Here is a 13684-nt window from a genome sequence, read left to right as displayed (position 1 = left end):
GAAGCTCTTGTCACTGGGGTGGCTACTCGTACATCTTGCCTCATGCTAGACTATCTTGGAATGCGTACTGTAGCTCCAGCTCTCACAGACAGGGGTCAGTGGAAGCTCTTGTCACTGGGGTGGCTACTCGTACATCTTGCCTCATGCTAGACTATCTTGGAATGCGTACTTTAGCTCCAGCTCTCACAGACAGGGGTCAGTGGAAGCTCTTGTCACTGGGGTGGCTACTCGTACATCTTGCCTCATGCTAGACTACCTTGGAATGCGTACTGTAGCTCCAGCTCTCACAGACAGGGGTCAGTGGAAGCTCTTGTCACTGGGGTGGCTACTCGTACATCTTGCCTCATGCTAGACTATCTTGGAATGCGTACTGTAGCTCCAGCTCTCACAGACAGGGGTCAGTGGAAGCTCTTGTCACTGGGGTGGCTACTCGTACATCTTGCCTCATGCTAGACTATCTTGGAATGCGTACTGTAGCTCCAGCTCTCACAGACAGGGGTCAGTGGAAGCTCTTGTCACTGGGGTGGCTACTTGTACATCTTGCCTCATGCTAGACTATCTTGGAATGCGTACTGTAGCTCCAGCTCTCACAGACAGGGGTCAGTGGAAGCTCTTGTCACTGGGGTGGCTACTTGTACATCTTGCCTCATGCTAGACTATCTTGGAATGCGTACTTTAGCTCCAGCTCTCACAGACAGGGGTCAGTGGAAGCTCTTGTCACTGGGGTGGCTACTCGTACATCTTGCCTCATGCTAGACTATCTTGGAATGCGTACTGTAGCTCCAGCTCTCACAGACAGGGGTCAGTGGAAGCTCTTGTCACTGGGGTGGCTACTCGTACATCTTGCCTCATGCTAGACTATCTTGGAATGCGTACTGTAGCTCCAGCTCTCACAGACAGGGGTCAGTGGAAGCTCTTGTCACTGGGGTGGCTACTCGTACATCTTGCCTCATGCTAGACTACCTTGGAATGCGTACTGTAGCTCCAGCTCTCACAGACAGGGGTCAGTGGAAGCTCTTGTCACTGGGGTGGCTACTCGTACATCTTGCCTCATGCTAGACTATCTTGGAATGCGTACTTTAGCTCCAGCTCTCACAGACAGGGGTCAGTGGAAGCTCTTGTCACTGGGGTGGCTACTTGTACATCTTGCCTCATGCTAGACTATCTTGGAATGCGTACTGTAGCTCCAGCTCTCACAGACAGGGGTCAGTGGAAGCTCTTGTCACTGGGGTGGCTACTCGTACATCTTGCCTCATGCTAGACTATCTTGGAATGCGTACTTTAGCTCCAGCTCTCACAGACAGGGGTCAGTGGAAGCTCTTGTCACTGGGGTGGCTACTTGTACATCTTGCCTCATGCTAGACTACCTTGGAATGCGTACTGTAGCTCCAGCTCTCACAGACAGGGGTCAGTGGAAGCTCTTGTCACTGGGGTGGCTACTTGTACATCTTGCCTCATGCTAGACTACCTTGGAATGCGTACTTTAGCTCCAGCTCTCACAGACAGGGGTCAGTGGAAGCTCTTGTCACTGGGGTGGCTACTGGTACATCTTGCCTCATGCTAGACTATCTTGGAATGTGTACTGTAGCTCCAGCTCTCACAGACAGGGGTCAGTGGAAGCTCTTGTCACTGGGGTGGCTACTCGTACATCTTGCCTCATGCTAGACTATCTTGGAATGCGTACTGTAGCTCCAGCTCTCACAGACAGGGGTCAGTGGAAGCTCTTGTCACTGGGGTGGCTACTCGTACATCTTGCCTCATGCTAGACTATCTTGGAATGCGTACTGTAGCTCCAGCTCTCACAGACAGGGGTCAGTGGAAGCTCTTGTCACTGGGGTGGCTACTCGTACATCTTGCCTCATGCTAGACTATCTTGGAATGCGTACTTTAGCTCCAGCTCTCACAGACAGGGGTCAGTGGAAGCTCTTGTCACTGGGGTGGCTACTTGTACATCTTGCCTCATGCTAGACTACCTTGGAATGCGTACTTTAGCTCCAGCTCTCACAGACAGGGGTCAGTGGAAGCTCTTGTCACTGGGGTGGCTACTTGTACATCTTGCCTCATGCTAGACTATCTTGGAATGCGTACTGTAGCTCCAGCTCTCACAGACAGGGGTCAGTGAAAGCTCTTGTCACTGGGGTGGCTACTTGTACATCTTGCCTCATGCTAGACTACCTTGGAATGTGTACTTTAGCTCCAGCTCTCACAGACAGGGGTCAGTGGAAGCTCTTGTCACTGGGGTGGCTACTCGTACATCTTGCCTCATGCTAGACTATCTTGGAATGCGTACTGTAGCTCCAGCTCTCACAGACAGGGGTCAGTGGAAGCTCTTGTCACTGGGGTGGCTACTCGTACATCTTGCCTCATGCTAGACTATCTTGGAATGTGTACTGTAGCTCCAGCTCTCACAGACAGGGGTCAGTGGAAGCTCTTGTCACTGGGGTGGCTACTCGTACATCTTGCCTCATGCTAGACTACCTTGGAATGCGTACTGTAGCTCCAGCTCTCACAGACAGGGGTCAGTGGAAGCTCTTGTCACTGGGGTGGCTACTCGTACATCTTGCCTCATGCTAGACTATCTTGGAATGCGTACTGTAGCTCCAGCTCTCACAGACAGGGGTCAGTGAAAGCTCTTGTCACTGGGGTGGCTACTCGTACATCTTGCCTCATGCTAGACTACCTTGGAATGCGTACTGTAGCTCCAGCTCTCACAGACAGGGGTCAGTGAAAGCTCTTGTCACTGGGGTGGCTACTTGTACATCTTGCCTCATGCTAGACTACCTTGGAATGCGTACTGTAGCTCCAGCTCTCACAGACAGGGGTCAGTGGAAGCTCTTGTCACTGGGGTGGCTACTCGTACATCTTGCCTCATGCTAGACTATCTTGGAATGCGTACTGTAGCTCCAGCTCTCACAGACAGGGGTCAGTGAAAGCTCTTGTCACTGGGGTGGCTACTCGTACATCTTGCCTCATGCTAGACTACCTTGGAATGCGTACTGTAGCTCCAGCTCTCACAGACAGGGGTCAGTGAAAGCTCTTGTCACTGGGGTGGCTACTTGTACATCTTGCCTCATGCTAGACTACCTTGGAATGCGTACTTTAGCTCCAGCTCTCACAGACAGGGGTCAGTGGAAGCTCTTGTCACTGGGGTGGCTACTCGTACATCTTGCCTCATGCTAGACTATCTTGGAATGCGTACTTTAGCTCCAGCTCTCACAGACAGGGGTCAGTGAAAGCTCTTGTCACTGGGGTGGCTACTCGTACATCTTGCCTCATGCTAGACTATCTTGGAATGTGTACTTTAGCTCCAGCTCTCACAGACAGGGGTCAGTGGAAGCTCTTGTCACTGGGGTGGCTACTCGTACATCTTGCCTCATGCTAGACTATCTTGGAATGTGTACTGTAGCTCCAGCTCTCACAGACAGGGGTCAGTGAAAGCTCTTGTCACTGGGGTGGCTACTTGTACATCTTGCCTCATGCTAGACTATCTTGGAATGCGTACTGTAGCTCCAGCTCTCACAGACAGGGGTCAGTGAAAGCTCTTGTCACTGGGGTGGCTACTTGTACATCTTGCCTCATGCTAGACTATCTTGGAATGCGTACTGTAGCTCCAGCTCTCACAGACAGGGGTCAGTGGAAGCTCTTGTCACTGGGGTGGCTACTCGTACATCTTGCCTCATGCTAGACTACCTTGGAATGCGTACTGTAGCTCCAGCTCTCACAGACAGGGGTCAGTGGAAGCTCTTGTCACTGGGGTGGCTACTCGTACATCTTGCCTCATGCTAGACTATCTTGGAATGCGTACTGTAGCTCCAGCTCTCACAGACAGGGGTCAGTGGAAGCTCTTGTCACTGGGGTGGCTACTCGTACATCTTGCCTCATGCTAGACTACCTTGGAATGCGTACTGTAGCTCCAGCTCTCACAGACAGGGGTCAGTGGAAGCTCTTGTCACTGGGGTGGCTACTTGTACATCTTGCCTCATGCTAGACTACCTTGGAATGCGTACTGTAGCTCCAGCTCTCACAGACAGGGGTCAGTGGAAGCTCTTGTCACTGGGGTGGCTACTCGTACATCTTGCCTCATGCTAGACTACCTTGGAATGCGTACTGTAGCTCCAGCTCTCACAGACAGGGGTCAGTGAAAGCTCTTGTCACTGGGGTGGCTACTCGTACATCTTGCCTCATGCTAGACTACCTTGGAATGCGTACTGTAGCTCCAGCTCTCACAGACAGGGGTCAGTGGAAGCTCTTGTCACTGGGGTGGCTACTCGTACATCTTGCCTCATGCTAGACTATCTTGGAATGCGTACTGTAGCTCCAGCTCTCACAGACAGGGGTCAGTGGAAGCTCTTGTCACTGGGGTGGCTACTTGTACATCTTGCCTCATGCTAGACTACCTTGGAATGCGTACTGTAGCTCCAGCTCTCACAGACAGGGGTCAGTGGAAGCTCTTGTCACTGGGGTGGCTACTTGTACATCTTGCCTCATGCTAGACTACCTTGGAATGCGTACTGTAGCTCCAGCTCTCACAGACAGGGGTCAGTGGAAGCTCTTGTCACTGGGGTGGCTACTCGTACATCTTGCCTCATGCTAGACTATCTTGGAATGTGTACTGTAGCTCCAGCTCTCACAGACAGGGGTCAGTGGAAGCTCTTGTCACTGGGGTGGCTACTGGTACATCTTGCCTCATGCTAGACTACCTTGGAATGTGTACTGTAGCTCCAGCTCTCACAGACAGGGGTCAGTGGAAGCTCTTGTCACTGGGGTGGCTACTTGTACATCTTGCCTCATGCTAGACTATCTTGGAATGCGTACTGTAGCTCCAGCTCTCACAGACAGGGGTCAGTGGAAGCTCTTGTCACTGGGGTGGCTACTCGTACATCTTGCCTCATGCTAGACTATCTTGGAATGTGTACTTTAGCTCCAGCTCTCACAGACAGGGGTCAGTGGAAGCTCTTGTCACTGGGGTGGCTACTTGTACATCTTGCCTCATGCTAGACTATCTTGGAATGCGTACTGTAGCTCCAGCTCTCACAGACAGGGGTCAGTGGAAGCTCTTGTCACTGGGGTGGCTACTTGTACATCTTGCCTCATGCTAGACTACCTTGGAATGCGTACTGTAGCTCCAGCTCTCACAGACAGGGGTCAGTGGAAGCTCTTGTCACTGGGGTGGCTACTCGTACATCTTGCCTCATGCTAGACTATCTTGGAATGCGTACTGTAGCTCCAGCTCTCACAGACAGGGGTCAGTGGAAGCTCTTGTCACTGGGGTGGCTACTCGTACATCTTGCCTCATGCTAGACTATCTTGGAATGCGTACTGTAGCTCCAGCTCTCACAGACAGGGGTCAGTGGAAGCTCTTGTCACTGGGGTGGCTACTTGTACATCTTGCCTCATGCTAGACTACCTTGGAATGCGTACTGTAGCTCCAGCTCTCACAGACAGGGGTCAGTGGAAGCTCTTGTCACTGGGGTGGCTACTCGTACATCTTGCCTCATGCTAGACTATCTTGGAATGTGTACTGTAGCTCCAGCTCTCACAGACAGGGGTCAGTGGAAGCTCTTGTCACTGGGGTGGCTACTGGTACATCTTGCCTCATGCTAGACTACCTTGGAATGTGTACTGTAGCTCCAGCTCTCACAGACAGGGGTCAGTGGAAGCTCTTGTCACTGGGGTGGCTACTCGTACATCTTGCCTCATGCTAGACTATCTTGGAATGTGTACTTTAGCTCCAGCTCTCACAGACAGGGGTCAGTGGAAGCTCTTGTCACTGGGGTGGCTACTTGTACATCTTGCCTCATGCTAGACTATCTTGGAATGCGTACTGTAGCTCCAGCTCTCACAGACAGGGGTCAGTGGAAGCTCTTGTCACTGGGGTGGCTACTCGTACATCTTGCCTCATGCTAGACTATCTTGGAATGCGTACTGTAGCTCCAGCTCTCACAGACAGGGGTCAGTGGAAGCTCTTGTCACTGGGGTGGCTACTTGTACATCTTGCCTCATGCTAGACTACCTTGGAATGCGTACTGTAGCTCCAGCTCTCACAGACAGGGGTCAGTGGAAGCTCTTGTCACTGGGGTGGCTACTCGTACATCTTGCCTCATGCTAGACTATCTTGGAATGCGTACTGTAGCTCCAGCTCTCACAGACAGGGGTCAGTGGAAGCTCTTGTCACTGGGGTGGCTACTCGTACATCTTGCCTCATGCTAGACTATCTTGGAATGCGTACTGTAGCTCCAGCTCTCACAGACAGGGGTCAGTGGAAGCTCTTGTCACTGGGGTGGCTACTCGTACATCTTGCCTCATGCTAGACTATCTTGGAATGTGTACTGTAGCTCCAGCTCTCACAGACAGGGGTCAGTGGAAGCTCTTGTCACTGGGGTGGCTACTCGTACATCTTGCCTCATGCTAGACTATCTTGGAATGCGTACTGTAGCTCCAGCTCTCACAGACAGGGGTCAGTGGAAGCTCTTGTCACTGGGGTGGCTACTCGTACATCTTGCCTCATGCTAGACTATCTTGGAATGCGTACTGTAGCTCCAGCTCTCACAGACAGGGGTCAGTGGAAGCTCTTGTCACTGGGGTGGCTACTCGTACATCTTGCCTCATGCTAGACTACCTTGGAATGCGTACTGTAGCTCCAGCTCTCACAGACAGGGGTCAGTGAAAGCTCTTGTCACTGGGGTGGCTACTCGTACATCTTGCCTCATGCTAGACTATCTTGGAATGCGTACTTTAGCTCCAGCTCTCACAGACAGGGGTCAGTGGAAGCTCTTGTCACTGGGGTGGCTACTCGTACATCTTGCCTCATGCTAGACTATCTTGGAATGCGTACTGTAGCTCCAGAAATTAAGTGAATGAGTATGAGTGGCTGCATCACAAGGGAAACAGGGGACTTGACCTTCTAAACATGTTTTCCCAAAATGACAACCAAATTACTAAACATGATTGTTTCACATGATTTGTTTGTTGTTCAACGCCGCACTCAGCATTATTCCAGTTAGATGGCGGTGGTCTGTAAATAATTTGGACCAGACAACCCACTGATCAGCAGCATGATCATCGATCTATGACACGTGTCAACCAAGTCAGCAAGCTTGGCCACCCAGTCCCATTAATCGCCTCCTGCAACAAGCATGGGTTGCTGAGACCAATTCTAACCCGGATCTTCACAGGTCTAACACTGTTTGTAATACACATATCGAGGTGGGCTGACATTTGATTCGAAAGTATCTGCTGTCCTTGTAATGGTAAAGGTTATCAACTGATTTGTCTGTGCAACAGTTATATTAATACAAAAGGAATGGTGCTGGTTATATGATTCTGAGTGGGAACCTGTATCCAAGGATGAACCTATATCACAGTTGACAGGGATGGAATTTTTCATCGAAAATCAATCGATCCTGGACCCTTTTGGGGGCCTGCAGTCCTAAGACCCCCTTCACCCCCTAAGTCACCTTTACCTGTTGCCATCCCTGAGTTGATCAGCAGGGTGATATCAACTGGTAGAGTCCGATTACTTGGTTGATTGTGTGCCGTTGTAGCTGGGATGTTACTCATGTTATCAACCCTTGGTTTATCTGATCCAGGCCTCATTTAAGCTGTAATGTTGCTGACTGCCTAAAACCACATTCAATCTTTGTGTTACAGGCCAACAATAGTAACAATGATAGTGGAATGTCCAGCATGAATCAGATGTCTAGTCCAGGAAGACACAGCAAGTCAGGGCCAGCAGTCAGCTTGAGTAACACTGTTGGGTCTGGGTTTGAATCCCAGCCAGGCGCTACTGTCCGTGGAGGGGGTGCCAGGGCTTTACTCACAGATCTAAGGTAAAATCATATCACAAATTTGTATCTTTGTCTTTAAAGTTGGTTTTGGCAAAGCACAGATAATCCTCTCACAAAGACGACATGAAACTGGATGGCCCACTCAGTTTTGAAACCAGAAGTCTATAATTGTGTATTCACATCCTAGTTTGCTTGGATCCTGTTTATGAGCATCATACCCTTTCTTTTTGGTTTCACCAACATTGTAAATAAAACCTGCCTTTCCTAAGAGTGCTAACATACCATTGTAGAACTGGTAAAGTAGCATTAAACACTCACTCACTCACTCACTCACTCACTCACTCACTCACTCACTCACTTACTTAAAACATTGTTATCTAATACTATGTCAGTCTTTTTATTGGGTAGACCAGTATGTGTTTTATAACATAGAGCTGTCCAGATTTAATGACAAACAAACACAGTTAACTCCCTTTAAGTGTGTGTTCCTATAGAGCATCCTAGAAGATTCAAATTACTTTGTGAAACCACTTCTGTAATACACAGACACAAATTGCTGTCATGGAATATAGGAGCTTACATGTTAAGACAGATCACTGTGATTTCAGACTAAAGTTATCCCTGAAAGATGCCGAGATTCATCGTCTACAAACATGTCTTCAATCACGAGAGAGAGAGAACCCAGCTTCAATGATCGAAGGCTTACGGGCAGAGCTGTCAGCCATGATGGATAAGAACCAACAAGGTGAGTAAACTTGCCTGTCTTGTCATGCATCCTTGCTATTCCTTGTCACTTTGTGTCAGGGACCACAGGTGATTGTAATGCTGCTGTGCCGATTTTTCTTTCGTGGATTTCCAGGAACCTGAGATCATGGATCAGACCTGGTTTTGCTCTTTTTGTGTAGATCACTGGATTGTCTGGTCCAGACTTAATTATTTACAGACCACCGTCATATACCTGAAATATGACTGAGTGTGGCATAAAACTAAGCTCACTGTTATTGTGTTTATCAGTTTGTTGGCACCACACCCATGCTCATGTGTTTTGCCTAAGTGGTTAGCATCTGAGATTTACATCAGCACTTAGACTATCCTCTAGCATGATGCCTCACCTAACAGACATGATATAACTGGACTGCTGTACACAATGGCATTACACTCATTCACTCACTCCTCCAATTACTCACTCTTTCATCCAGTTATTCTCTCTCACCAATTACTCACTCTCACACAATTCCTCTTTAACCTGATTTTTCACTCTCTCACCCAGTTACTCACTCTTTCACCTGATTACTCACTCCCTCACCCAATTACTTTCACCCAAGTATTCACTCTCTCACACAATTACTCTTTCACCTGATTATTCACTCACACACAATTACTCGCTTTTTCACCTCATTATTCACTCTCTCTAACTCCATTATTCATCCTCACCCGATTATTCACTCATCCAATTACTCACTCTTTCATCTGATTACTCACTCTCTTACCAGTTACATGCTCTATAATTTTTTACTTACCTTACCATAGGCCTATAGCATATTATCTCAAGCTTCGCTTAGTAGGAGATCTGACGCAGTTGAATTGCTATTCAATCTTGAATAGCTACCTCGCAATCGACAACTGTCATGATACGGAAGTAACTGGATCTCCCCATTGCGCATGTGCACAGACTCCACGAGAACTTAACTTTTATTTCAAGCGCCGTCTTGTCTAGACTGTTTGGGTTGCTATCTTTTTTTTCAGCTAATAAAGTTTGATATACTACGCTTTTACACTGATTCCTTTTATAAGTACTGGTGTTTGGGTAGGTAATATGTTTCAATCTTTGTGTTGATTATAGGGTATAAATTCGCTATTATACACTTGTTGGCTACCTTGTACGAGACACGGTCGTGTGTCTCCTATTTTTGATGTTGCCTCCATAATTTTACATGGATTGGTTTTGTTTGTTGGCGGATTTGTTTCTGTTGATCTGCCGTATTTAAGCTTTTGTGTTTCATTTTTTGTCACATTGCTGTATCTAGTGTATTTTTGCTGTCCCTATCAAAGGGGCAGCCATTTCACTTGTCATTTGCAAAGCTGTACGTGCGAGTGGAGCAGTCCATTACGTGGTAAGGGTTGTTTTTCATTTATCCTTATTGTCACGTTTATGTTTTCGTTTTTTTTACAATAGTTTTGTATGACACAACACTTGTGCGTGGTGTGTAAAGGCCTGAAGTCCAGCAAAGATCATCACCCCAGGTGTCCAGATTGTGCTATGGTGTTGTGCACCCTTGAGCAGCGTTGTGCGGCATGTACAAGGGCAGAGTTTTAAGTTTTCCTGGATGTGGTTAGGAGGAGGAGGAGAAGTTACGCACGATGTCCCGTTCACCTGCATCCTCATCAGGATCTGGATTGTCAGTGCCTTGTTGTCTGGAGTTGCCGCCAGTGCTGGAGAAGCCTGGGGCGGCGCCTGATGCTTCGTGGAAAGTGGAGCCGATGCTTTGCAGACACTGACTTGTCAGGACTTGTCAGGACTTGTCAAGGCCAGACGCCCGGAGGTACAACGGATTCTACAATCATTGCTAGTACCTATCCCTTCGATTACATCGGGCGCATCTCAGGAGCTGACGGCTCCTACTACTAGTGTTCCACCATTGGTCCCGGACTTTGCAGCGACGCTGAGAGAGGAGCGCATCTGTTTACCGGCGCTGGTGTCTGTGGGCGCATCTCAATCAGCAGGAACACATGAGATCGGTGCAAGGGCTGGGCGCATCTGCGTATGGAGCGCCTAGAGGGGACATTACTGTCACCAGCGCTAGAGATCAAGATGCACAGAGGCAGCTGGTCGAGGAGCGTTCTAGCAGAGTGAGAGCAGAGCATGCGGGTGTGAGTAGATCTAGATCGAGAAGCCCCCAGAGCAGCTCATCAAGCGTGTGTTGGCGTCGCCAGTCTTCCTCCAGATCTCCAGATCTCTCCATCGTAGGAGAGGGAGCAGTTGGCACATAGGAAACAGGCGCCGGAGTGTAAATTGGGCGTATTTTCAGATGTGGATGAGGAGCAGTATTTCCCCCCCACCAATTATGGGAAAGACCCTGCTCACGTGGAGCATGAAGAGGGCTCGTAGCTGCCGCTTTCTGCAGTATGTAATTGGATCGCTGACAGACTCCCAGCTTGCTCTTCCCTGTCAGCAGGTGTGGACAACGCCAGGAATGTCAGAGCTGTGCTGGAGTTGATGATTCCACCACATATGGCATGGTGGTTGATGCCATATCCTCCTTGAACGAGGACTTTGCCAAATTGTCATTATATTCCACCATTAGTGCAGTCAGGTCGAAGAAATAGGACTATAAAGTTCATAGTCTTGATTTTGTGGACTCTAGGGCGGCGTTAGATGAGGCCATTATGAGACTTTCCTCCTACTCCACATATAAAGTACATGATTCCAGAATACAAGCGATTGATGAGGAGACTGCTGCGTATCCTGAAGCTGGTCTCGGCACTAGCGTCAACAACGTCAGCGGTGGCTGTTGACTTGACTGAAGTTAACGAGTCCCAGTTGGAGCATTTGACGTCATTCCTGTGGCTGGGGAAGGTGCTTCACGACCTATTGGGGCAAATCTGTACAGCATTTGCAAAAAACTGAGGGCCAAGAGGTACTCATCTCAAGTGGTGAAGATCATCACCCGGGTGCACAGAGCTTCCACTCAGTCACTCTATGATGGCAAGTGGGCTACATTTGAAAAGTTCTGTGCTCAGAAGTCACAGGACCCGTTGTTAGTGTCACCCCAGTTTCTGGCGGAGCTTTTATGGTGCTCAAGGAAACTTAAGGGCAGTGTTAGCTGTCAGAGGAGATAGGAAGGTCACGAAGATCCTGGGACTGGTTGCCATGTTGAAGGCGTTCAAGTTGGTGGACCAAAAGGTTAAGTTCCAGCTGCCTGTGTGTGACCTGAACATTGTGCTACAGCACTTGAGAGGTCACATCTAGGGCTGGTGGACAGGGCATCATCTGACAACTTAATGAGGAAGACGGTGTTTCTGTTGGCGCTAGCTGCAGCAGTGTGAGCTAGTGAAATTCACACACTAGATGTGACTAGGGTCCGGTTTGAACAGACCAGACGTGGTACTGTACATTTGGGCCTTCTTGGGGATTTCCTGGCAAAGAACCAGCTGCCAGGTCAACCAGACAGGTTATTCACCATTCCCCCTCTGATTGCCATCATCGGACCAGAGAATCGGGAAGAGCACTTACTCTGTCCGGTTCGGGCCCTCTGATCATATATCCTTAAGCCCTCTCCTCGTCAGGCAACCAGGGAAAGGTTGTTCCAGCCTTTTTCCATGACGACTTGAGGGGAAGTCACCAGGAACACAGTAGCCTTATGGTTGAGGCAGACCATCCTGGCGGCTTACGACGTACAGAATCTTCCACGCCTGTCATCTAACAACCCGCATGAGATTCGAGCGTTAGCCTCAACTATGGCCCTGCACAGGAACTGTACAGTTCTTGACATTATGGCTGGATGCTTCTGGCGGTCCTCACAGTATTTGACAGCCATTACTTGCGGGACTTGGCGATGGAAGGAAGATATGGAGGGGCTACAGTCTTTTGGAGCATTGGAGCACAGCAACTCACTCGTCCGTCCGCCCAATAGGTATGATCTTACTTACCTTGGTCTATGGGGGTCTTGTACTTGTCTTGACTCGTCTTGTACTGAGATAATGTAACGTACCCCTCCAGTGGTTAGTACGTGACCTACTACTCTGATTCTGGTTCCAGTGGACCCTCACGAGAGATTGGTGCGGCAGACCAGCGTACAGTGAATCAGTAATGGTCCGGCTGCCCCAACGCATATGTGGGATCTTAGGACGTTGTTGGTCCTCATACACCACCAACCTTTCTGTTGTATCTATATGCTATAGACCTATGGTAAGGTAAGTAAAAAATGTAAAATCTAAATATTTTAGATATTTAAATACTTACCTTACCATAGGGCAGTTAGTCCCTTCCAACGCTGGATGCTCCTCCCCACTACAGACTCTTCGGACCTAGAAGTAACAGTGAAGTTCTCGTGGAGTCAGTACTTCTGTATCATGACAGTTGTCGATTGTGAGATAGCCATTCAAGATTGAATAGCAATTCAACTCTGTCAGATCTCCTACTAAGCGAGGCTTGAGGTAATATGCTATAGACCTATGGTAAGGTAAGTATTTAAATATCTAAAATATTTAGATTTTAACAACTCTCTCAACCAATATGTCACTCAGAATTAGTCAGAATTACTCTTTCACCAGTCTTTCACACAATTACACACTGTTTCATTTGATTACTCACTTTCTCACCCAATTACTCTCACGCAATTATACACTCACCCAGTTACTTTCACCTGATTAATCACTTTCACCCATGTACTCACCCATTTATTTCATCTCTCACTCAGTTATTCACTCACTCACCCAAATGCTCACTCTTTCACCCAATTACTCATTTTCTCACACAATGACTCAGTTTTTCACCCTATTACTCTCTCCCTCACCCAGTTATTCACTCTCTCACCCAGTTACTCACTCTCACCTGATTATTCATTCTTTCACACGTACTCACTCTCGCATTTGATTACTCACTTTCTCACCCGATTACTCACTTCTCACAATTACTCTCTCACTCAATTGCCCGATTACTCACTCTTTCACCCAAATACTCTCAACCGATTATTCACACTCACCCAATTATTCCCTCTCTCACTCAATTGATCACTCTCCCAGCTGCTTGCTCTTTCACTCAATTAGTCACTTTCTCATCCTATTACTCTCTCACCCATTTATTCAGTCTTTCACCCAATTACTCACTCCTTCACACGATTACTCACTCTCTCACCCATTTACTTTCATCCAATCATTCACTCTTACTCAATCAC

At 48.3% G+C, this 13684-nt stretch overlaps 1 protein-coding gene across 1 annotated transcript in view; it reads left to right on the top strand.

Annotated features, from left to right (window-relative positions):
* Window positions 1-13684, top strand: part of LOC137273237 (coiled-coil domain-containing protein 18-like) — a 73331-nt gene that overhangs the window by 27651 nt on the left and 31996 nt on the right. Inside the window, exons 10-11 of the mRNA XM_067805749.1 lie at window positions 7651-7829; window positions 8396-8532. Of these exons, the coding sequence (XP_067661850.1) occupies window positions 7651-7829; window positions 8396-8532 (316 nt within the window). The remainder of the gene's footprint in view (window positions 1-7650; window positions 7830-8395; window positions 8533-13684) is intronic.

This window comes from Haliotis asinina, chromosome 2 (assembly GCF_037392515.1).
Source record: "Haliotis asinina isolate JCU_RB_2024 chromosome 2, JCU_Hal_asi_v2, whole genome shotgun sequence".
NCBI classification, from domain to species: Eukaryota; Metazoa; Mollusca; class Gastropoda; order Lepetellida; family Haliotidae; genus Haliotis; species Haliotis asinina.
Note: the sequence above shows the minus strand (reverse complement) of the source record. Positions and strands in the feature narration are given on the sequence as shown.